Source organism: Alnus glutinosa, chromosome 13 (genome assembly GCF_958979055.1).
Source record: "Alnus glutinosa chromosome 13, dhAlnGlut1.1, whole genome shotgun sequence".
In the NCBI taxonomy this organism is placed as follows: domain Eukaryota; kingdom Viridiplantae; phylum Streptophyta; class Magnoliopsida; order Fagales; family Betulaceae; genus Alnus; species Alnus glutinosa.
Genome location: NC_084898.1, coordinates 6,003,185 through 6,026,282, shown reverse-complemented (window position 1 = coordinate 6,026,282; position 23,098 = coordinate 6,003,185). Strand labels below are relative to the sequence as shown.

The following is a 23,098-nucleotide window of genomic DNA, read 5'->3' as shown; positions in this document are numbered from 1 at the left end:
TTTAAAATAATATATATATATATATATATATATTTTTTTTTTTTGTCTACAAAATCACAATATCAAATGCATTCATACTCTATTGATATAACTTAAGGGTTTGTTCACAGGCCGCCGGCTTGCGTGCGGATGCAGGTGAGGACCTAACCAAAAGATGATGTCTACACTTCAATGGCCAGGTACGCCCGCCGCGACGAGGGATTCTTAAAATGGAACCGCATGTTCATTGGTGAACCAAATTAAATATAATGAATAGTTATAGTCATCCAGGATACCTTTGGGATATATCACCAATTAATAAATCATTTCTTTTTGGATAAGTGAGTGGCACAAAGTGGGGAGAGAGAGAGAGAGATGAACTAATTACATCTACTTTATGTGATAAGATATAATTAACAAGCTAATTACATCTACTCTATGAGATAAGATATAATTAACAAGTCGTGTGTATATATGACAACTGCCCTATGTTTATAGGGGTGAGATTTTTATTTTATTATTATTATTATGTTTTCAAAGTTAGGGGTTAGCTGAAGGGACAGAATCAAGATTTCTGATAAGAGGGGGTCAAAACATACATGAAAGGTTAAACTTAATTTTGACGGAGGTCAACCCTATGTTTTACGGGAAAAAAATATCTTTAATAATATATAATATTTTAACGGAAAAATTCAAAACTGCCGCCTTTGGTGCCGTCCGAACTGGTTAGATGTGTTAATAATAAGAAGTTATAGTAATGTTAGATACACTTTCACCCTCACTCCCATACTTCCAGTTTCACACTCCAGCCTAAAATGGATTTTAAAATTACCATTGAATTTGTGATGGATCACTATTGGATTTTGATCCAATTGTGATGTTAAAATTTAAAAACTACGTTTAGGAGTGTGAGAATGAGTGTGTGTAGCATTACTCAAAAAATTAATAATTCATTATTAAGTTGGGTGAGTAACAACAATTGTGGCAAATAGAGATGATGTATCTCCAGCAATTTTGCTGTCTGAATTGCTAATAATCCAAGTAGCAAATAAAAAAAAATTTCCATCGGCCTAGTTGCCTACGAGCTAGCGCCTACTTGTTTGTACAAGTGAGTCTCATAAAGGCTCTCTCTTATTTGTTACAATTCGGTTAGCAAATTGGATCCAAATTCGGTGAAGTCTATGTTGCATTGATTCTCAATTCCCCGTTAAACTTATGCTAGTTCTCCAATTAGGTACGAGTAATTGAAGATTAAAAAAAAAAAAAAAAAACAACTTAACCAAAAAAAAAGAAGACAATTTAGCCAAAGGAATGCATCAAGAAAGGGACGATCTCTATGCATGATTAATTAGTTTCTAAGGTATATATCTCCATTAATAATACATACATGGGGCTTAATTATAGAGGAATACTTGAAGATTAAACAACAAATTCGTTGGATGACATCAACCCATGCTACTACGTATAGACGTTATTCCTACACAATCAACATTTTCCCTTGTAAATTAAGCGAAGATATATATATAATTTAGTCAAACTAATTAAGTGTATTGGGCTCACTTTAATTTATAATTCTTAAATTATACACAGCAAACTGGTTTTTTTTGTCCTTCTGACGTGCAAAGGATTCTTCAAGAAGCCATGAGAAACTGAAATGACATAACTTTGAGAGTGAATATGATTTGAAATTCATGATTTACGTGATGCAATCGTCACCCCATTAATTATTGCTACCAAATTAATGGTAATAATTAATAGAAAGAAGACATTGTAAGTAAGTATTAAGAAAAATCAAAATTAAGTAATTTCATTTTCATGTCCCCTAACTAATTGAGCTTGTGGTTTCAATCGCTCCTGCTAAAGATCACTTTGATCTCGATCGTGCATATGTATGCATTCGTCATTGAAAGTTATGGGCCGGGGCTTTAATTTTCCAGGAGCAATCTTTGCTTCATTTCTTTACCTAATTATTATACGTACAGAGAACAGTACTGATCACGATGAAGTCTAAATTCGTAGCATATATACATTTTCATTCACATTATGGAACTACGTACTCTCCAAAGAGTAAAGCTATCAATCACTCCCTTGATCTTCTCTACTCTATCTCCAAGATATAGCTATATCGTAGTCGGTGCCATCTCCATTCTCATCCCCAACCTCCTGCAAGGGTGGTCGAGGCCACCCAATCCGGTGACCATGCTCGACCATCAGATCGCGGGTTGGGGGTGGTTGTACCACCCATGTTGGAGAGGTTATGTAAAAAAAAAATATATTGGGCTGCCATGTCACAGATTGCTACGTCAGAGAATGTAAAAGGTGGAAGTAAAATGAGATCGTGTCTCTGACGTTTTCCATACAACCTAATTAACTCTTAAGGCTCTAAGCTAGCCAGTCATGTGTGATCTCTGACAATATATTATACTGAAAATTCAACAATATATATATACACTAGCTATATATTAGAGTTTTCTCCTAGCTATATCTGCAATGTATTGTGAGAAACGGAATTGTTTAGTTGTAATTATCATATTCAATCACGCCAATACTTTATAGTGTTACATATATATAATATCAGAAAAATCAATTAGCACGATTAATTGACATCTACTTACTATTATTAATCATACAGGGGTACAGTGGCGGACCCAGCCTTGTAAATATGAGGGGGCCAAATTGAAAGAAAAAAATTTTAAGGGGGCAAACTAAAAAAATAAACAAAATTTAAGGTAAAATTTAATATATATATATAGATTTTTATTTTTTTTTTGGAGAAATTTTGGGGGTTGGGGGGGCCAAGGCCCCCCCTAGCCCCCATATAGGTCCGCCAATGCAAGGGTACAAATTAAAACATAAAAGCTATGATTTTTCTAGTTTTATCATTGTGAATCTTAGTACTCCGTAGGGTGATTAGATTACACATGTGACATCCCATATCACCTGGGTATAGAAATAGGTATGTATTCATATGTATATTTGCACACTTCTTAACATAACATGTTTTAAAGCTGTGATAGTCATGAACCTATTAGAATTCCGCAGTTAAGCGTGTTTCTGTAAGAGTAATACCGGAATTGATCATAACCTCTTAAAAAGTCTCGTACGGCCCGTACGGGCGAGCCAATAATATTATGTTGTTGGAAGTGAGTCGTTACAACACATGCACACTAATGGTAGTTATGAAAATCGTGAAATATTAATTACCAGGATATATGCATCACCCAAATATATACATGGTTGAAAGTATTTCTATTTGCTTGATCAAATTGGAGATGATTGTTGCTTTTCTTTTGTGTTCATGATAAATATGTTACAAGGGGGTGGCTTAGTTAGTCAAAGCCCGGGACGGTAGGGCATTTTTTCTTTTTGATCCCAGGTTCGAATCCTGCCAACTGCTACCTCCCTCTTGGGGCCAGCCACCCCGGCATAATTCACGTTTCAAGGCTCAATTCTTACAGTGACGCTGGGGATGGGGCATGGGATTAGTCTGGAGATTTTGGTTGGGCCTTTATGCTCGGCTACACTACCAATGTGTATGGACCAGTATATTTTGAGGTAGTATTATTCGACTATAGGTGAACTGGGATACGAGTATCTTAAAAAAGTTATCATTGGAACATATCATTCTTTACACAAAATCAAATAATACCAGTAGGCACCTATATATAGGATTGAGTTTGTGATTATAATAATTTGCACTAATTTTATCATGACAGCGATATAATTTAATTCAAATTTCATTAACCGACCATATATATCATCCATTTGCCTTAGTTAAACCATTCTTAAAATTCTCGAGTACTCGACAACATTAAGGAAATGATCTTTTCATTTCAAGTGAAATGAAATTGAGCTATTTTACGGTCAAGATTTTGTTTTATTGCATTTAATAGTATACATTATGCAACAACATATTCACAATATAATAACATATATACCATTAAATCTATAAAATTTAATATGAACTACGAAATAAATTCTATTCGTTTCACTTAAAATGGAGAGGCTAGGATTATGATCCTAACACGGAAGACTTTGAGACGGCATACTACGTACTTACACGTAGGGTATGTTTTGCATTGCAATTTCGTAAATAAAAAGTGCGATTAAAACCATATCGCAAAACATAGAATCATTTGGGATAGCGTTTTTAAAAAAGTTGCGATTTGAAAACGCATAAAATTTTGATTTTTCAAATTGCAGGTAAGGGGATGCTTTTTTGAAAACACACAATTTTAATTGCTGAATTGCAATTTTAAAGTTAAACTGTTATTTTGTCAAATACTTAAAAATCATGTTTTTAAATTGCACGTTTTAAAATCATCATTTTTAAATTGCAAACTCAAGTGGACTCTTATATAGTGATACGCTATATTAGACGTCTCACACTCGAGAGGAAACTATATTTGAGTAAAAACCCGTAAATCTAAAGTGTTTAAAATTCACATATAGAGTAATTGAGGAATTGATATAATATAACTGACTTTAAACCTAAAAAAAGAAAACAAATATCTAATTTTTTATTTTTTTATTTTTTTTTAAAAAACCCATTCTCCAAATTATTTGCTCTATACCATAACGTGTCACAAGTTCATTGGGGTTAATTAAGCCACTAAAAAATTGTAAAAAGGAAAAAAAAAAAAAAAAAAGAAAGAAAAAAAGGAGGAGAAAACACCCGTTCTCCAAATTATTTTCTCTATACCATAACGTGTCACAAGTTCATTGGGTTTAAGCCAAGAAAAAAATAAAAAAAAGTTAACTGGGCCGGGTTCATGTAGTAATAATTGGTTGCAGAAAGAGCGACAGAGGAGGAGGTATGCAGAGATGGTTGAGAGAGAGAGAGAGAGAGAGAGAGAGACAAGGATCTGTGGAACCACCAGCAGAGTTTTGGGTACGACGTGCGTCGGTGAATTACGTAATACTACAAATGTACGTAGAAAACGGCTGGTGACGTGGGAATAAAGTTGATGGAATGTCGTTTTAGGGTTAGATGGAGATCGGGTCCCTTCTATGGTCCCCCATCCGGTTGTAAATGTCGGCTGAGTTGTACTTAAGTCTTTCTTTTAAAGGGGGAGAGAAAGAGGCCCAACTCTTGCACAGCCATTTCACCTGAAATTTTACACGCATATTCATTCATTGATAGAAGACAGACAATCGGGAAACCAAGTATTAATATTATTAGCAGAGAGCCGATCAGCTGATCTCTGTGAAAAAAAAATGGGTCACCATTCTTGTTGTAACCAGCAGAAGGTTAAGAGAGGCCTTTGGTCGCCGGAGGAAGATGAAAAGCTCATAAGATACATAACCACCCATGGCTATGGCTGTTGGAGTGAAGTCCCCGAGAAAGCTGGTCATTTCTCTCTCTCTCTCTCTCTCTCAAGCACACAATTCTGTAGCTTATATATATATTTATATGCATGGATCACATTTTTCAGGGCTTCAAAGGTGTGGAAAGAGCTGTCGACTGAGATGGATTAATTATTTGAGGCCTGATATCAGAAGAGGGAGGTTTACTCCGGAGGAAGAGAAGTTAATCATCAGCCTTCATGGAGTTGTAGGAAACAGGTTAATTAAATGATGACTCAATATCTTAATTATTCCCAGAAAAAAAGAACAAAAAAAAAAAAGGCACTGTATCTTATAATGCTTCACTTTTTTCCTTTTTTTCTTTTTTATATATTTAAAAAAAAATGTAATTTTTCCTTTTTGTAGTTGTTGCACTGAAACTGGCCGGTTTTGCATGGTGTCGACTTGTCACACCAAAGTAATATATAGATTATTTTTCAAATTGTTTTACTCGTGGGCTTTCTTTTTTGAGTGGAGGAGTTGTTGTTTTAATTGACTGAAAAGGGTCGACCTCTCTATCGATCTTTCTATTCTAAACAAAAACTTTAACACCAAGTCTTTGAATAAGTTTTCAGATTGTCCTAAATAGCATGCAACCAGAAGCAATCTCACTGTTCATAGTGGTTCCCCTAGTAGTATCACCTACATTTTTCGAGTCGTTAAGAAGCCAATTTCAGCGGTTGAAATTGTAGCTTTCAGTCGAAAAATATATATATTCATTATGTTTATACACTATATATATACAGTCTCACTCCTCTACCTTTCTTTGTTAAATATTAATTAAAAAAAAATGTTAATTTATTTACTCATCTTAATTGTATTTATTTTTTTTTTGGGTGGACCGACATTTTCGTTTAGTATGCTCATATGATCATGATGGAATTGTAGATGGGCTCATATAGCAAGTCACTTGCCGGGAAGAACAGACAATGAAATAAAGAACTACTGGAATTCATGGATAAAGAAAAAGATACGAAAGCCTTCCTCATCTCCAAGCAGCACCACCACCACTACCAGCAACACCGATCAGCATTCCCAAATGGGTTACAGTTCGAACCAGCTAGATTTTGTGAACCAAGATTTCACGCCAAAGCAGCCAGTAATTCATGAAACCATGTTTTCTTCTTCATGCCCTCTGTTCATGTTCGATACTTCTTCACTTGATGGGGTTGCGGAAAATAACGTACGCGCCGAGTCGTATTTTCAGGATGCGGTGGGTTTGATCAACGGTACTGAAACTTGGAATATGAGCCAACATCAAGTTCAAGCTCTGCCGCCTCCGGCGGCAGCTTTCGCGGCCGGCATGGACGGAAACTATTTGCCGCCTTTGATAGAGAACATGGAAAATATGGTGCCTCTTGATCACGTGCAATCGTGTAGCATAGATGAGGAAGGAGAGATGGGCTTGGAGTGCTTGCAAAGGCAGGAGTTGAATGAATGGGTTGAATCGCAGCAACAATGCTCAAACTTTCTTTTCTGGGATCACGTTGAAGGACCACTCGGTGGGGAAGAAATTGCACCAGCTTCATCAAATGTGGGAGCTAATAATACATTGACTCATGCTTTTCCTTCGTCTCTATGAGATGATATATACTGATTGTGAAATCTGTTCACCCCACCCCCACCATTTTCCCTTCTCCCTTTCTCTCTCTCTCTCTCTCTAGGAAGAGCTAGCTTTCAAATGATCCAGGCTTTCGAAACAGTTGGTGTTTTTGCTTCTATTGGTGAGGTTGTGAATTGTGAGTATAATTAAAGGCAACATAAAAAATGCATGCCATTTATTAATGTTTGTTTGGTGTTTGAAAATGCACAAGGAAATTAAGAATAAAGGCAATGCAACAGTGCAAGATGCAAAGTTTGATGACAACGATGAGATTCCCTTGGCTCTGTCTGAGCCTCAGGTGTTGAATGATTGACATGGTTTTCAATTTTCTTTTACCTTTTGAATAACATTCTCAATCAGTGCTGTTCAAAAAACATGTTTTTTTTTTTTTTTTTTTTTTTTTTTTTGTGAAGCCAGATGGACCACTTCGTTTTACTGTTCAAACAATACCAAATACAAAATAGTGTTGTTTTACCGACGTTAATTAGCGCCGTTTGAAAAAAAATAAAAAAAATAAACAACCGTATTTTTTTTTTTAGTGAATATATATGTTTTTATCAAAGAGTGTTATTAATTAGGATGTTTCATTCTCTAACACTTGTTACATGTTTCGAAAGCATAAAAAAAAAAAAAAAAAAAAAAAAAAAAAAAAAAAAAAAAAAAAAAAAAAAAAAAAAAAAAAACAAAAAACATAAAACCGGAAAAGTATGCGCAAATATTTTGTGGGATCAAGGAAGATTTTGTTGTTTTTCTGCATGCCACTTTATTTATGGGACCTGCCCTGTGCAAAAAATATATGGCTGGGAGAGGTTAATTTCTTTGGAAAACTTGGCTGAGAAGGGTGTCATTTCATTGATTATGACTACCAATATCTGCAACACTACAGCGATGGCAATCTACAATATGATACCTGGATTAGATGGATGACGATTGAAGGGTCTGAAAGAATTTTGTTGTCAAAGGAGGCAGATCCACTACAAGGCATCCCTAATGTTTCTGAAATTCATGATGATCGATGACGATGACGATGATGTCTTCAACAGTGAAACAGTATCTTTGAAAATTATCGTTATGGTCAGGAAAAAAACATTATCTTATCTTCCGCTGTGTACGACCAGTTTTGTCAATTTGCTGTTGGTTGCATGGATTTTTTTTCCTTCTGTCTGTTGTGCGTGGGTATATATATATATATATAATCCACCTATATCTAAGACAGTGGTTTCAGTGAGGATATATTCTTGAGTGAAGTAATAATAAGGGGGACATTCTGCAAAAAGTTTCATGAATGTAAAACAAAAGATTGCCTGGATTCTAAATGGACTCAATTTTTTTTTTTTTTTTTTGTTAAAAAAAAAAAAAAACGTGAAACCCCTTCATAGCATGACCACTTTGTACATGAACGATCTTTGTCGGATAAATCTTAGATACACGACTTCACAGGCAAAAACGCAAAAACTGTGTATCGATTAAATGAGAACTCAAACAAGCCAACCCTTGCGGGCCAAATGGACTCAATTTTGGGATGATCGAGCAGAACCCAAAAGGTTGGACCACGGCCATGGAAAAATAAAAGTATTGAATGCCCTAATGATCACATCTTAATTAATGACTGTAGATCGATATATGTTCCCACCTAATTAGAAGGATGTAATGCTTTAATCAATCTTTCAATGAAGGCTATCATCTCACTGATCATTGGGCAATTCAATTACTTGTGATGTCTAATTCGAGTCAATTTCTGTAATCTCAAAAAGTTTTAATTGGATAGAGAGGAAGAGTCTCTGTTATGCACTAAATTAGCTTTCCTAGCACTGTTTTAAGCAACTTGATATGTACATTAGAGTGCAATTATAAGAATATTACATGCTAATGAAATCATGCCTACTTCAATGAGAAACGTTTATAGGAAACTTCGTGGATTATAAAAACTTGCACGCTGTTTTGGTCACCAAAGGAATTTAAATTTAAACGTTGCTTCTTTGTGGTAGTAAATTAATTTTCTCTCAGAAAAATAATTTTCAAGAAAAATAAAAAGATAAAAGACTATTTACACTCTCCTTTTTCTAACCCCGGCCATATATCTTTGTACCCTTCATGTCTACGCCTTGTGATCGATCACTTTTCTTACTAGGTACAATGGCCATATCATATATGAGTAGGAGGTCCTCTATATGCAATGATTCATACTATTAAAGTGCCTAGTCCATTAGATACAGCTGAAAGTGACTAGGGTGAAATTAGATACATTTCCCAATTCAGGGTATTACCGACTATAAAGCTTCTTGCGGAAGAACAAGGACGTCTTGCCTAGCTAGACGCACGCAAAGACATGTATGGCATATATATTGATCCGGAGATCATGGTGCATAGGCTGAGTTTGCACCCTACCACCCGACTGGTCCGGCATAAGAGGCGGATCTTTTCTTTCGAGAGGAATTGTGGAAGCGGAAGAGATCGACAAACTCCTACAAGCTCAATTTTATAAGGAAAGTGTACTATCTTGATTGATTGGCAAATGACAAATGGAGAATGTGTGCAGACTTCACCGACTTGAAAAAAGCTTGCACAAAGGATAGCTTCCCTTACTGAGAATTGACCTCTGACCTTGTAGATTCGACTGCCGGGCATGAACTGCTAAGCTTCATGGACGCATTTTCAGGTTACAATCAGATCAAGATGCATGAGCTCAACCAAGAGAAGATGTCCTTTAACAGTGACCATGGGCAATACTATTACAATGTTATGCCCTTCAGATTAAAGAATGTGGAGGCTACATACTAGAGGCTGGTGAGCACCATGTTCAAGCGGCATATTGAGAGAAACATGGAGGTGTACGTGAATGGCATGTTAGTAAAAAACATAAAAGCAAAGCAGCATTTGGCCAACCTGGAAGAGACATTTGGGGTCCTTAGGAGATATCAAGTGAAGTTGAACCAGGCCAAGTGCACATTAGGGCTATCCTCCAATAAATTTCTAGGCTTTATGGCCTCATAAAGGGGAATCGAGGTCAATCCTAAAAAGATACGAGCTATTATAGAGATACAACCGCCACGTAACACCAAGGAATTGCAGCGTTAACAGGTAAATTGATTGCTCTCAACCACTTCGTCTCTTGATCCATGAACAAGTGCTTGTTGTTCTTTAGAGTGTTGAGGAAGGGCGCTTGAGTGGTTCGCTGAGTGTGAAACGGCCTTCCATGACTTGAAGAATTATCTCAACAATGCTTAGCCGCACAAAGTTGTGGTTAGGGGTGGGCACAGGTTGGTTATTGGCCATTTTGGCACCTGGACCCACATGCTGCGGGTTGTAAAAACCCAACATGTGATCAGGCTACAGTGAGAAGTATCCGCTAGGCCTCGGGTTGGGTGGGGTAGGTTGAACGGGGCGAGTATTTTGTGCACACCTCTACTGGCTAGAAAGAAAAAGAAACCTTGGCCTAAATTGGATTCAGACCAAGGTTTCTGTTTCTGTCTAGGTGTTATGTCGGTGGGTACCATAGAATAAACTAAATGACAAAAGCTAATGCAAAAAAAAAGAAAAAAAAAAGGAAAGAAAGATCGAGAGAAATGAATATACACAGGAGGGTTTCATGGTGGGGTTCTGGCAGAGATGGGCTTCGAGCTCAAGGTTGTGCGTGTTGGTGATTTGCATCATGGCATACCCAATCACCACTGGAACGATGCCGCATATGGTGGCGAAGGCAAGGAAGAAGGGCTTGGACTCCTTTGTCCTCCTCACCAGCCACCTCCACATCACGCTATTCTCAAACAGTATCGACAATCAATTTCTGTAACTCTTTCCTTCTCTCTTCCTATACAAAGAAGGTAGATCCATTTTTAGGAGTGGGTAGTTTAGGTGCTTTTTAGGTCTTAGTGTTAGACGTGCGAGGCGGGGCGGGGCAGGTACCTGAGATTTGAAAAAAGTTATACTTGTGAGCCGCCCCGGCCTGCAGGGATAATTCAATTTTGTATCTGGATCCGCAATTTTAAACCTAAAATCCAGCTTTTGTGGGGCGGACGGGTCAGGTAGTGTGGGTTTGAGTGGGTCTTGCCCACTCCTAATTGTAGTAACACTTGTACCTGTACTTGGATGTCTCTCCCACAACTGTTAGCTTGATACTAGCTTGTTCGAGAAGAAGAGGGAGTCCAAAAGCCCATCTACTACACTAGCTAAGCTCTTCAAATGGCAGACGAGAGGTACTCGAAGATATTAACGCTATAATATGCCATGGTTACCTCTATAAGATATTAAGATCACATAATCTAGGAAATAGATGAGAACAATGACTTACGCCTACACGTTAAAGCTTTTTTTTTGTTATATCTTATTTTGATAATTTGATTGTATACAAATACTCTATTTATAGATAAAGAGTTTGAATGTTACACGTCTTTTCTACTTCTACATTAACAACAATAAATTTAATTTACACAAACCATCTTGTAAATCTTGTCTCAATATGGTCTCACAAGCCCAACAGTAGATCACGTACGTTGAGGTTTGCTCTTGAACATCAAAGGGTGAAAAAAAAATGGCTACTACAGTTTGAATTGGTACATCGATTGTTATAACCGAAACTTTGACTTCGGCAACTCTAACTGACATTGGCTACTATGGCTAGAACATGGACATCAACGACTGTTTGGCCGACATCGGCTACAATGGCCGAAATTGGGTCAGCTATGGGCTTTATATAAGTCAAATGGGCCAAACATATGCTTCTTTGGGATTTTTTTTTGGGATAAATACCCCATTGGTACCTGAGTTTTACGTGTTTTTAAATTTAGTATCTCAGTTTTGTTTTGTATCATAGGTGGTACCTGAATTAAGGATAAAAACCCATTTGGTACCTTTGTTAGATTTTCCGTCCAAATTTTAACGCCTCGCCACGTGTCAACCGCTGAGGTTGACACGTGGCACTACATAAAAAAAAATTAAAAATTAAAAATTAAAAATTAAAATATTTAGAAAATGATTAAAAATAATAAAATTTTAAAAAAAAATTAAAAAAAGAAAAAAGAAGAGGGGTGGCTGAGCCACCCCCTTGGCCGGTCTGGCCGGTCTGGGGTGGCCGAACCACCCCATAGGGGGTGGTTCGGCCACCCCACAATTGAAAAAAAAAAAAAAAAAATTTTTTTTGAAGGGTTTTGGCCCTAGGGGGTGGCCGAACCACCCCCGTGGCCCTAGGGGGTGGTTCGGCCACCCCCAAGGGCAAACCCTCAATTTTTTTTTGATGGGTTTTGGCCCACGGGGGTGGCCGAACCACCCCCTAGGGCCAAAACCCTTCAAATTTTTTTTTTTTTTTTTTTTTTCAACTGTGGGGTGGCCGAACCACCCCCTATGGGGTGGTTCGGCCACCCCAGACCGGTCAGACTGGCCAAGGGGGTGGTCGGCCACCCCCTTGGTGGCCAAGGGGGGTGGCTCAGCCACCCCCTTTTTTTTTCTTTTTTTAATTTTCTTTTTTAAAATTTTATTATTTTTAATCATTTTTTAAAGATTTTAATTTTTAATTTTTAATTTTTTTTTATGTAGTGCCACGTGTCAACCTCAACAGTTGACACGTGGCTAGTCGTTAAAATTTGGACGGAAAATCTAACAGAGGTACCAAATAGGTTTTTACCCTTAATTCAGGTACCACCTATGATACAAAACAAAATTGAGGTACTAAATTTAAAAACACGTAAAACTCAGGTACCAATGGGGTATTTATCTCCCTTTTTTTTTTTCAACTAACCTTCAATAAAGTGCATACTAGTACAATCATACACAACAAATTTATTCAATTTAAATTTTCTACTCATCATTTTTTCGTATTGAAAATTTTCCAATCGCCTTGATTTTATAATTTTCTATAGCTACTATTGTGTTAGTACCTATGATACTAACATGTGTTATTCTATTGAAGAGACCCATGCTTTGTTTGTTGAATATTGATTTATTAAAATATCATATTTTGTATGTTATAAAAATGAAAGATATCTTAGGATCATGATTAATCTTTGATGAGAGGTCTGAATCTCAAAAATATTTATACATTTTATTTTATTTATTCCAAGGCAACATTCAACAATTACTTATGCTCCAATTGTTTTTCTGTAAAATATTTTTTGGAAAATGATTCTGACATTTTTCGGTATTTTTTGGAAAATAATAGTCAACCTGAAAATAATTTCTGTTTGACAAAAAATGCTTAATAAATTTTGAAAAATGATATACGCTTTTTAAAATCGTAAATCATTTATTCATTTTCCCCAGACGGCAGATGCATTTGATCATCTTTTAAACGATGCAGTCGACCACAACCAAAATCTGGCCGGTGCCGAAATCCGGTCGCCATTGGATGTCCGGTCACTGTCGCCAGATTCTGATCACCTTTGTCGGAATCCAGCCAGCCCAGATTTCGGCGACCAGAATAGTAGGATTCCGGCTAGCTGTCCGGGATCTGGCTAGAACAGTCGAATTCTGGTCAGAACGGTCAGCTTCCGGCCTACTGGCCGGGATTTGCTAGAGCGGCCAGATTCCGGCCATAACTCTCTGCTTTTGGCCTACTGGCTGGGATCTGACCGTTTTGGCCAGAATTCCGCCAACTCAGATTCTAAAGAAATTGTTCGGATTCCAGCTTTATCACATGAATTCGACAACAATATCCGGAATCCGATGAAAGTGGCTAGAATCCTGCCGGTCAGTGACAGAATCTCGTCACCGGTGACTTTTATATTATTTTATATTAATATTTTTATGTTGTGAATAAAAATTGATTTTTATAAGCTAATATGATTGAATGAAAATATAAAAAATATTTGTGATTTTTCATATGTGCCAAACACCGAAAAATGTTTTCGATAGAAAATATTTTCCTGAAAATATTTTACTACGGAAAAACATTTTACATTGAATCAAACGAAGCATTAGTCAAAATCAATTAATCATTTTGTAGGTTGTTAAATAGGAAAAAGAAATCCCAGGTTATGTTTGTTTAAATTTTTATTTTTAATTTTCAAGTAAAAAACAGTAAAAAAAAAAACAACCCAAAACACAAAAAAAAATTAAAAAAATTACATTTTTATATCACAACAAAACACTTTTTTTATTTTAAAAAAAAAATCTTTAAACACACGTCAACAAACATACCCTAACAATCTTTGATAAATTTGTCATCATCCTTTTTTTTTTTTCCCCAAATAGGTGCATTTAACAATGGAAAATATTAAAAACTAATTATAATAATATCAAATTCCATTAGGAACAGTACCTCGGCGCCCATAGCTCAGGAAGAGTAATTGAAATTGTGAGTTTTTATATATTTGACCATTTAATAACACTAAATAATTACAACTTAACAATTTAAAATACTTAAATATTATTTTATATGAGTTTGACTTGTCCCCAGTTAAAAAATCACTGAAGATCTTCATGTTCAAAAATAAACGGTAAAAATTTATTCTGAGTGAAAAAATAACTTAAATTTTCCATCAATTTTTGTAATTTTGCCATTTATTTTTGCACAAGAAATCTTCGGATTTTTTTTACTGAAAACAAGCCAAACTTATTTAATAGATGAAAATAATAGAATTTAGAAATTATCAATTTTTTTTATTTTTATTTTTAAAATTTAAAATATTGCCCCTATTTGGGCCAACATCACTACAATTCTTTCTTTTTCTTTTTTAGTCCCCATTAAAGGCCCATCTTCGTAAGAGTATACGTATGCCATCAGAGGCCTTGGGCCCAAACCGAAGCCCAAATCCCATTGCGATGATCTATAAAAGCAAAGCGCACATAATCTAGGGTTTGTTCAGCAAGCTATTGAGACTGTGAGAGAGAACTCGCCGCCTCATCTTGCCGTCGCGTCGTCAACCTCATCGCAACCATGGTATCTCTCTCCGTGTTTGTGTTAATTTTCTGTTTGTTTTCGGAGAAAGTTTTCGTAGGAAAAGAAAAGAAAGGAAAATGAAAATGTACGAAACGCGTCTGATTAGGGTTTTAGACGAAAATCTAAAGCCTCAAAATTATTTTCCTTTAATTCTCCGCAGTTTCTTGGCATTCAAATAGATATCAAAATCGGTCTCTGACTCTTCTATTTGTTTCCCTATCAGATCATTTCAGAGAAAAACCGCCGTGAGATCTCCAAGTACCTCTTCCAAGGTTTCTCTCTATACGTACATAATATGCTATGTAGCTATCTCTATACGTGTATATATATGTGTGATTTAATTGTTCAATTTTGTGGTATTGTTTGTGTTCAGAGGGAGTTTGCTATGCGAAGAAAGACTTCAATCTGGCGAAGCACCCGGAGATCGACGTGCCGAATCTACAGGTAATAAAGCTGATGCAGAGCTTCAAGTCCAAGGCGTACGTGCGCGAGACCTTTGCTTGGATGCACTACTACTGGTATCTCACCAATGACGGTATCGAGTTCCTCAGGACTTACCTCAACCTTCCCTCCGAGATTGTCCCAGCTACTCTGAAGAAACAGGCCCGACCTGCTGGTCGGCCCTTTGGAGGCCCATCCGGAGATCGCCCACGGTAAATTATTGTTGTTTGTGGTGGCTTGGTTGTTACTGATATTGCTCTAATTGACTGTGATGTGATATGGGTTTGTTTTTTATAGTTGTATTTTTTTGGTGGTTTGTGTGATTAATAAATTGTCTATGTGAATCAGTGGCCCTCCTCGTTTTGAGGGAGAGAGGAGATTTGGTGACCGAGATGGGTACCGTGGAGGTCCCCGTGCACCGGGTGGTGACTATGGTGACAAGGGAGGAGCACCTGCTGACTACAGGCCTAGTTTTGGGGTAATTTTATTGTGTTCTTTCCTTAGTACATTCTTTTGGTATCTCAAGTTTGTATTATTTATATTCTATTTGTATCACACTGTGATGTTCGCAAGCTTGACCTTGTTGCCAAAGGTTGAGAGGGGAAAATACAAATTGGTTCTTCCTATGTGATAGCAAGTTGTTTCTTTTACATGGTTTTTGGCATTGTCCATTTTCTTCAAGTATGCCATTTATAGGTCAGGTTGGATGGGTTCGGTGAGTCTATTGAGCGAGGGAAACTAGTGTATCAAATTTTCTTTTTGGCCACTGGGGTTGGTGCCGACTTTCCTGCAGTTCAGAGTTTAGACAAGTTTTTTCTGCTGCCTACAATAGTAATTATTATAGCCTACCGGTACATCAGCCCATTACAAGGGGGAAGTTCTGGTCTGAACCCATGTGAAAGGAGAGGTTGGGTGGGAGTACTTCGGGTCAAGAAGATAGTGAAAAACATAGAAACATAATAATTGTCTGGACTGGATTTTGATAAATTTACAGATTTTAGAGTTATTGGAGAGTGCGTTCTGTCATTGGCTTGAGGTCTTCTTCCCCTGTGCCCCGCCCCAGGGCTTCTCTAAACCCCCTTTATTTTTATTTTCTTGAGATATTATGTGTTAATATTGCTTGGTTCATTTGGTTCAGTTGTCAACCCCTAACCAGACTCCTATTTATTTATAGCATGGTTTCTGTCGTTCATCTAGTTGTTTGAACAAGTTGCCTGTTAATTTGTTAAGAAATGATGTTAGAGTGGCCAATAGAAAATTTTGAGGCAGCACACATTGGCAGCTTTCCATTTGTGGTCAAAAGGAGAAATGATTAAATTGTATTAATGTGAGGTTGGAAGTTGATTGTATGTGGAGTTATAGCTAGAAAGAATGCATTAGTGCTATGACCTAATTCTCATCGTCTCAGGCCTCTCATCTTTTTTTCCTCCAATTTTTTGAGGGGGTCAATCGTACTGATGGTAGCCGAAGAATTTTGACTATCTGATGATTGTTAGCTGCCCATTAATAGTATCTCTCTTTCTGTCCAATCTAGGGCTTGTTTGACAATACTTTTTTTTTTTTTGATAAGTTTGTTTGACAATACTTTTTAGAAGGTATTTGTTACTTTTTAGTTGTGATGTAACGTAAAGGTGAAAGTTGTTTCCAGTATTTTGTGTTTTTAGTTATTTGTTATACTTTTGCTTTTTAGCAAAAAAGCAAAAAGTTGCCTAACAATCAAGCCCTGGTTTTTTTTTTTTTTTTTTCGTTTTATTTGAATCTGCCAGATTTTGTCTCCATTTGAATAATTATTTGGAATATTCAAAGTTGTTAGGGAAAGATGTGAGATTTTAGTTTGTAAGGCAGCAGATGTCCATTGGTGGTGGTGTTATTTGTAAAAGATTTGGGGATGACTTGTTTGCTCAAGCAGCCTACATGTATTTTATGGGATTGTAGTTTGGGAGTTTACTCAATTGATCATGTTTCTTGCACCAAACTTGCAGGGACCTGGTGGAAGGCCTGGCTTTGGTCGTGGAGCTGGTGGTTTTGGTGGGGCCCCAGAGAGCTCAAATCTCTCTCGAGAGTGATGTTTCCTGTTCCTAAATTGCATGGTTTTGACAGTTCAATTTTTAAGGAGAATCCATTTCACTTACTGCATATGGGAGTTGAATAGCAATTCTTGTTTTTGTTCGTCTGGTGTTGTATTGGTAATAGTTACTATTTAAGTTTCCTGGTTTATGAGTTGTCTTTTAATACATTTCCCAAGCATTATCCACATAGTTCAGCTTTATGCTATTTTGTGATACTTCGGAAGAGGTTTGTCTAGTTCTTTGGGCATGCCCCTTAAATTTGTCTGTCCTCTTAACCATGGAATTCATTATCAGTTCCTTCATAAACGGCCTCTCCTACTCGATTCCCACTGTACAGAATTTCCAAACTTCTGCACTCTCCCTTGGGGACCAAACTTCCACCTTTTGGTATTATTGGATTATTGTCATACGTATGATATGCAACAGATGCCATTCGGGTCTCCAATAGTTTTCTTCCTGAAGTGCTAGATAGTTCACAATGAGATTCAATGGCCTGACTTTTAATAGGGTTTAGGAGAGGTTCCATGAAAGCCAAGCTTTATGCTATTATTGCTACTTTGGGCTTTTGGCAGCAATTTTTTGTGTTTTTGTTTAGATTGAAAACGGGAAAGTCCTGATTTTCAAAATCTATACCGGAATCTGATAAATCCGAAAGAGAAGGCTGAAGAATCAGGACATGCCTCTCTTCCATACTCATAAAATTAACCCTGAAACAAGAAGTAGAAGGAACCGCGACTAACTAGCGTCGTAGTATAGTTGGCAACTATCAATTAGTTAATTAATTCTCTTGAAAGCTTAAAATTCGTAGAAATTCTCTATGAATTTAATTGTTTAATTATCAGTATTATACTTTCCTTGCATTTAAATTATATAGTTAGGGTTAAATACCATATGGTTTAAAGACTTTAAATTTTATCCTAAAGCTTCTTTACGTATCATAAATGGTATATTGTTAAGACTGATACTTTTAGACATTTAAATAATAAATTGACAGATTATTATCAAAAAAATAAATGGTATAATATTTTTGTCAAAAAATTGACAGAAGTCAGTATCTCGTTTAGACATTTAATTATTAGAATAATACTTTCCTTAAATTTAAGTCATAGATTTTATTTTAGGGTTAAATATGGTTGACTCTCTCTCTCTGGTTTAAAGATTTTAATTTTTGCTCCTATCCTTCATTTTGTGATATGATATATCGTTAAGACTGGATAGATTACTTCTGTCAAAAAATTAACGTGGCCTAAATCACTGGTCATCTTGCTATAAATTAAATAATTAAGGTGAAAATTTTGAGTTTCAGAATTTTGTTGGAGCCCAATGTGGCACCAGAAACATCTATATTGGCAACTCCCTTCAAGAATGTCATCAACCTTCAAAGACAAATCCTTGAAGGCTAAATTAATCAGCAGAGCCATGGTGGGAAGAAATAAAGATATAAAGAACTATAATTTATACTTGGAAATAGAAACAGATTGTATTTATGTCAAAAGCAACATAGTAGATAACCATGAGTACAAACCAACCACAAGGTTCTAAACAAAAGCAAGAAACACTGATGGCATAGGATGTCTTTCTCTCTTCAGTCAACTTCCTCCATCTTGCTCTCCTCGTTGCCCTCCTCCTCCAATGGTGGCGGCATATCAGCATCCTCGCTGCCAGTGTCGTCTTCATCAATGCTCAGGCCCAGCTTCAACATCCTGTGAATTCGTGCGGCAAACGTGTTCGGATCGTCGAGACTGAAACCAGAAGTCAAAAGAGCAGCCTCGTAGAGCAGCATGACCAAATCCTTCACCGATCTATCGTTCTTGTCGGCCTCGGCTCTCTTCCTCAACTCCTCCATAATGGGATTGTCGGGGTTAATTTCCATTGTCTTCTTGCTAGACATGTAAGAACTCATACTGGTGTCCCTCAGGGCCTGTGCTTTCATGATCCTCTCCATGTTGGCTGTCCATCCATATTCCCCAGTGACCAAGCAACAGGGCGAGTCCACAATTCTTTCAGACACCACCACTTTCTCTACCTTGTCCCCAAGGATGTCTTTGATGACCTTGCACAGGTTCTCAAATGACTTCTTCTTTTCCTCCTTTTTCTTCTTCTCTTCCTCCGATTCATCCTCCAACTTCAGCCCTTCCTTTGTGGCAGAAACAAGCTTCTTCCCGTCGTACTCCTTCAATTGCGAAACAACATACTCATCAATGGCGTCAACCATGAAAAGGACCTCATAGCCTTTCTTCTTCAGCCTCTCAAGAAAGGGCGAGTTCTCAACAGCTTTCTTACTCTCACCGGTGATGTAATAGATATCTTTCTGACCCTCTTTCATTCTTGTCACATAGTCCTTCAAGCTGGTCATCTCATCACCACTTTTGGTTGAATGGAACCTCAGCAACTCAGCCAGCTTAACCCTGTTCTGACTATCCTCATGAATACCCAACTTTATGTTCTTAGAGAATGCCTCATAGAACTTGTTAAAGACCTCCTTATTCTCAGCAATCTCATTGAACATCTCAATGCATTTCTTCACCAGGTTCTTCTTGATCACCTTGAGAATCTTGTTCTGTTGTAGCATTTCGCGAGAAATGTTGAGTGGGAGGTCGTCAGAGTCCACCACTCCCTTCACAAAGCTCAGATACTCTGGCATGAGTTCTTCACAATTGTCAGTGATAAACACCCTCCTGACATAGAGCTTGACGTTGCTCAACTTCTTCCTCGTGTCGAAGAGATCGAACGGGGCTCTCTTCGGAACAAAAAGGATGGCTTTGAACTCCAGCTGCCCTTCCACAGAGAAATGTTTCACAGCAAGATGATCCTCCCAGTCATTGGTGAGGCTCTTGTAGAAAGCGGCATACTCCTCCTTGGTGATCTCCTCGGGCTTTCGGAGCCAAATAGGTTTCTGCTTGTTGATGAGCTCCCACTCATGATTCACCTCCTTCACCTTCTTCTTCTTGTGTTTCTTTTCTTTCTCCTCATCAACTTCTTCAACATCACCTTCCTCTTCCTTGTTAGTTTCCTCATCTTCATCATCACTAACCTCTTTCTCTGTGGTCTTCTCAGTCCACAGGTAGATTGGGTAGCTAATGAACTCTGAGTGCTTCTTCACAAGGTCCTTCAATCTCCTCTCCTCCAAGTACTCCAACTGCAATGTCAATTAAGATTCTCATTCAATTGAACAAACACCAAGCCCTAAATTTGTGACTAGAAGGTCATGCGCAAAAGGACTAGACCATTCACAAAACTATCCCAAAACTGGACTCAAAAAATTACGGAGACAAAGTTGGTGGTGGTTGTTTTCTCCAAAGCCACCCATTATAACAGGGTTAAGCACTGTTGGAAAATTTGATTAAGTAATTATATGTATGGAGATGAGCGGGACTTCAACCCTGAAGCAAGGTGTTAGTTAATATGTTTGCTCAATTGACCAATATTTCATCCTTAGATTTGTAGGACAAACGAAAATTTGTAGTACATAGAAATTTAATCCCACTAGTATTATATTAATCACTAAGAATTAAGATTGTTATCCAACATGGAGTGGGTTTGGCATTATGATTTCGTAAATTAAAAATTTAACTTTAAATTAAATTACAGAAAATATATTTTTTCATAGTTTGTTTTTAAAAACTTGCAATTTAAATATTAGGCAAATGATACATTTTAAAAAATGCACGAATTTAAAAATTATATTGAGATTTTACCATACTCTTAGAGCTCGTTTAAAGTGCTTTTAGTACATAAAAAATTGTGTCAAACAAAAATATGTATGTTTAGTTTCAAAAAAAAAAAAAAACTTTCAAAAAAAATGTTTGAATTTTTTCTTCACAAAAGCCCAAAATTGTGTGTTAAGAAAAGCGAAACTATATTGAAATTTTACCAAACACTTAAAAGCTTGTTTGAGAGTATGTAATTACATTAAGAAGCTTAAAAAGTATTTTTAGTACATAAAAAATTATGCTAAACAAAAATATGTATGTTTAGATAAAAAAAACTTTTTTAAAAAAATGTTTGAATTTTTTTTCTTCACAAAAGCTCAATATTGTGTGTTAAGATTTTTTTTTTTTTTTTTTTTTTTTAATATAAAAAGCCAGAGCTTTTTTATAGAAAAACTTTATTTTTAACACAATCTCAAACAGATTCTTAAATTATATTTTTAAAAATTTTTGAATCGCACGTTTTATCATCGGAAACCAAAACGGACTCTTCTTAATAAGGATCAATCTTGTAGCCACAACTACATAATACGCACCCACACAGTGACCATCCAAGTCCAGATATATAGCATAATTTTTATGAGAAATGATTCTTTACCACCTAAATATATAACTTTTCACCACCTTGTCTATGTGGCAAGGTGGTCCCCCACTTTATTTTATTTTTTAAAAATAAAAAAACTCTAAAATTAGTAGGGGACCACCTTGCCACCTAGACAAGGTGGTGAAAAGTTGTATATTTAGGTGGTAGTGAATCATTACTCAATTTTTATATATTAAAAAATGGAATATAAAACGTGTGCTTTTCCTTATTCTCACCTGGTCTTCCTTGAGGAAGAGAGTGATCTTGGTTCCTCTGCCCAAGGGCTCGCCATTGACATCCCTGGTGATAGTGAAGGATCCACCGGCCTGAGACTCCCAGATGTACTGCTCGTCATCGTTGTGCTTGGTCGTCACAATCACCTTCTCGGCAACAAGGTAAGCCGAGTAGAACCCAACGCCGAACTGCCCGATCATGCTCACATCCGCCCCGGCCTGCAACGCCTCCATGAACTCCTTCGTCCCCGACTTCGCAATCGTCCCCAAGTTGTTCACCAAATCTATCCCCACAAAACCCACATTGCGTCAATCCATCAGAACCCATTCCGAAGAAAAAAAAAAAAAAAAAAAAAAGACTCCAAAGCTCACGAAATCACACGTTAAGCTTAATTCAGTGATTAATACAAACGAAAAATTGCAAAATCAGTCCAATTATACCGATGTGGGCTGGTTGAATAGGTTTACGTACCTCCTTTGGTCATGCCGATACCGCTATCGATGATTGCGAGGGTCTTGTTGACCTTGTCAGGAACAATCCTGATGAAGAGCTCCGGCTGAGCATCAAGTTTGCTCTTGTCCATCAAGCTCTCAAATCTGATCTTATCCAATGCCTACAAAACAAACAAAACCCAAATTCAAAACACACCCACATTACTAAGAATTAAGTTGATCAGTCAGTTGACGGCGGGCCGGACGGAAACATACATCGGAGGCATTGCTGACGATCTCACGAAGGAAAATCTCCTTGTTGCTGTAGAAGGTGTTGATGATGAGGCTCAGAAGCTGGTTAATCTCCGCCTGGAACGCAAAGGTCTCGGTCTCCATCTCCATCTCTCGACTCTCTCCCATGTGCACGTCAGCCATTGATACAGGTTGCTATGAACTCGAATTCACAGAATACAGAACGAGGCGAGAAGGCGATGAGAAAATCAAAATCTCAGGAACTTGTTTTCCTTAACGTTGGATTTCTCTCTTTTTCTTTTCTCTTTTTCGGTCGTGGCATCAGCTGGAGAGGCATGGTATTTATAACGTGTTAAGAGGTTTCTCGTGGCTTCTTCATTACTCGTGGTTTCTCGAATCGCATTTCGCATTTCGCGGCTCTAGACTCTTCTTCGTTTTTCTAGAATCACTTCTCAGGGGGTTTATTGACTCTTTTGCCCTTGAACTCGATTGAAAAATTTGTCCCTCTCAATTTGGGGTTGAGATCCCTTAACAATTTTACTATTTATTTATTTATTTATTTTTTTTTTTGAAAAGA

At 37.0% G+C, this 23,098-nt stretch overlaps 2 protein-coding genes across 2 annotated transcripts; one reads left to right on the top strand and one right to left on the bottom strand.

Moving 5' to 3' along the window:
* The first annotated feature begins 5,181 nt into the window (after window positions 1-5,181).
* LOC133853844 (uncharacterized) lies at window positions 5,182-17,516 on the top strand. The gene is made up of 8 exons (XM_062289869.1): window positions 5,182-5,329; window positions 5,415-5,544; window positions 6,214-6,904; window positions 7,140-7,226; window positions 15,025-15,073; window positions 15,175-15,454; window positions 15,591-15,720; window positions 17,225-17,516. Exons 1-8 carry the CDS (start codon window positions 5,197-5,199, stop codon window positions 17,306-17,308), a joined length of 1,584 nt encoding a protein of 527 aa, XP_062145853.1. The 5' UTR covers window positions 5,182-5,196; the 3' UTR covers window positions 17,309-17,516.
* Window positions 17,517-18,752: 1,236 nt separating this feature from the next.
* Window positions 18,753-22,835, bottom strand: LOC133854366 (heat shock protein 83-like). The gene is made up of 4 exons (XM_062290540.1): window positions 22,546-22,835; window positions 22,310-22,451; window positions 21,841-22,121; window positions 18,753-20,450 (listed from the first exon to the last, which is right to left on the bottom strand). Exons 1-4 carry the CDS (start codon window positions 22,702-22,704, stop codon window positions 18,897-18,899), a joined length of 2,136 nt encoding a protein of 711 aa, XP_062146524.1. The 5' UTR covers window positions 22,705-22,835; the 3' UTR covers window positions 18,753-18,896.
* Window positions 22,836-23,098: the final 263 nt, after the last annotated feature.

Coding starts and splice junctions, on each gene's coding strand:
- LOC133853844 (XM_062289869.1), top strand. CDS start 5,197: ATGGGTCACCATTCTTGTTGTAACCAGCAGAAGGTTAAGAGAGGCCTT. Junction 5,330..5,414: donor TGAAGTCCCCGAGAAAGCTG/GTCATTTCTCTC, acceptor CACATTTTTCAG/GGCTTCAAAGGTGTGGAAAG. Junction 5,545..6,213: donor CATGGAGTTGTAGGAAACAG/GTTAATTAAATG, acceptor ATGGAATTGTAG/ATGGGCTCATATAGCAAGTC.
- LOC133854366 (XM_062290540.1), bottom strand. CDS start 22,704: ATGGCTGACGTGCACATGGGAGAGAGTCGAGAGATGGAGATGGAGACC. Junction 22,452..22,545: donor TCGTCAGCAATGCCTCCGAT/GTATGTTTCCGT, acceptor TTTGTTTTGTAG/GCATTGGATAAGATCAGATT. Junction 20,451..21,840: donor TCTTCCTCAAGGAAGACCAG/GTGAGAATAAGG, acceptor TTGACATTGCAG/TTGGAGTACTTGGAGGAGAG.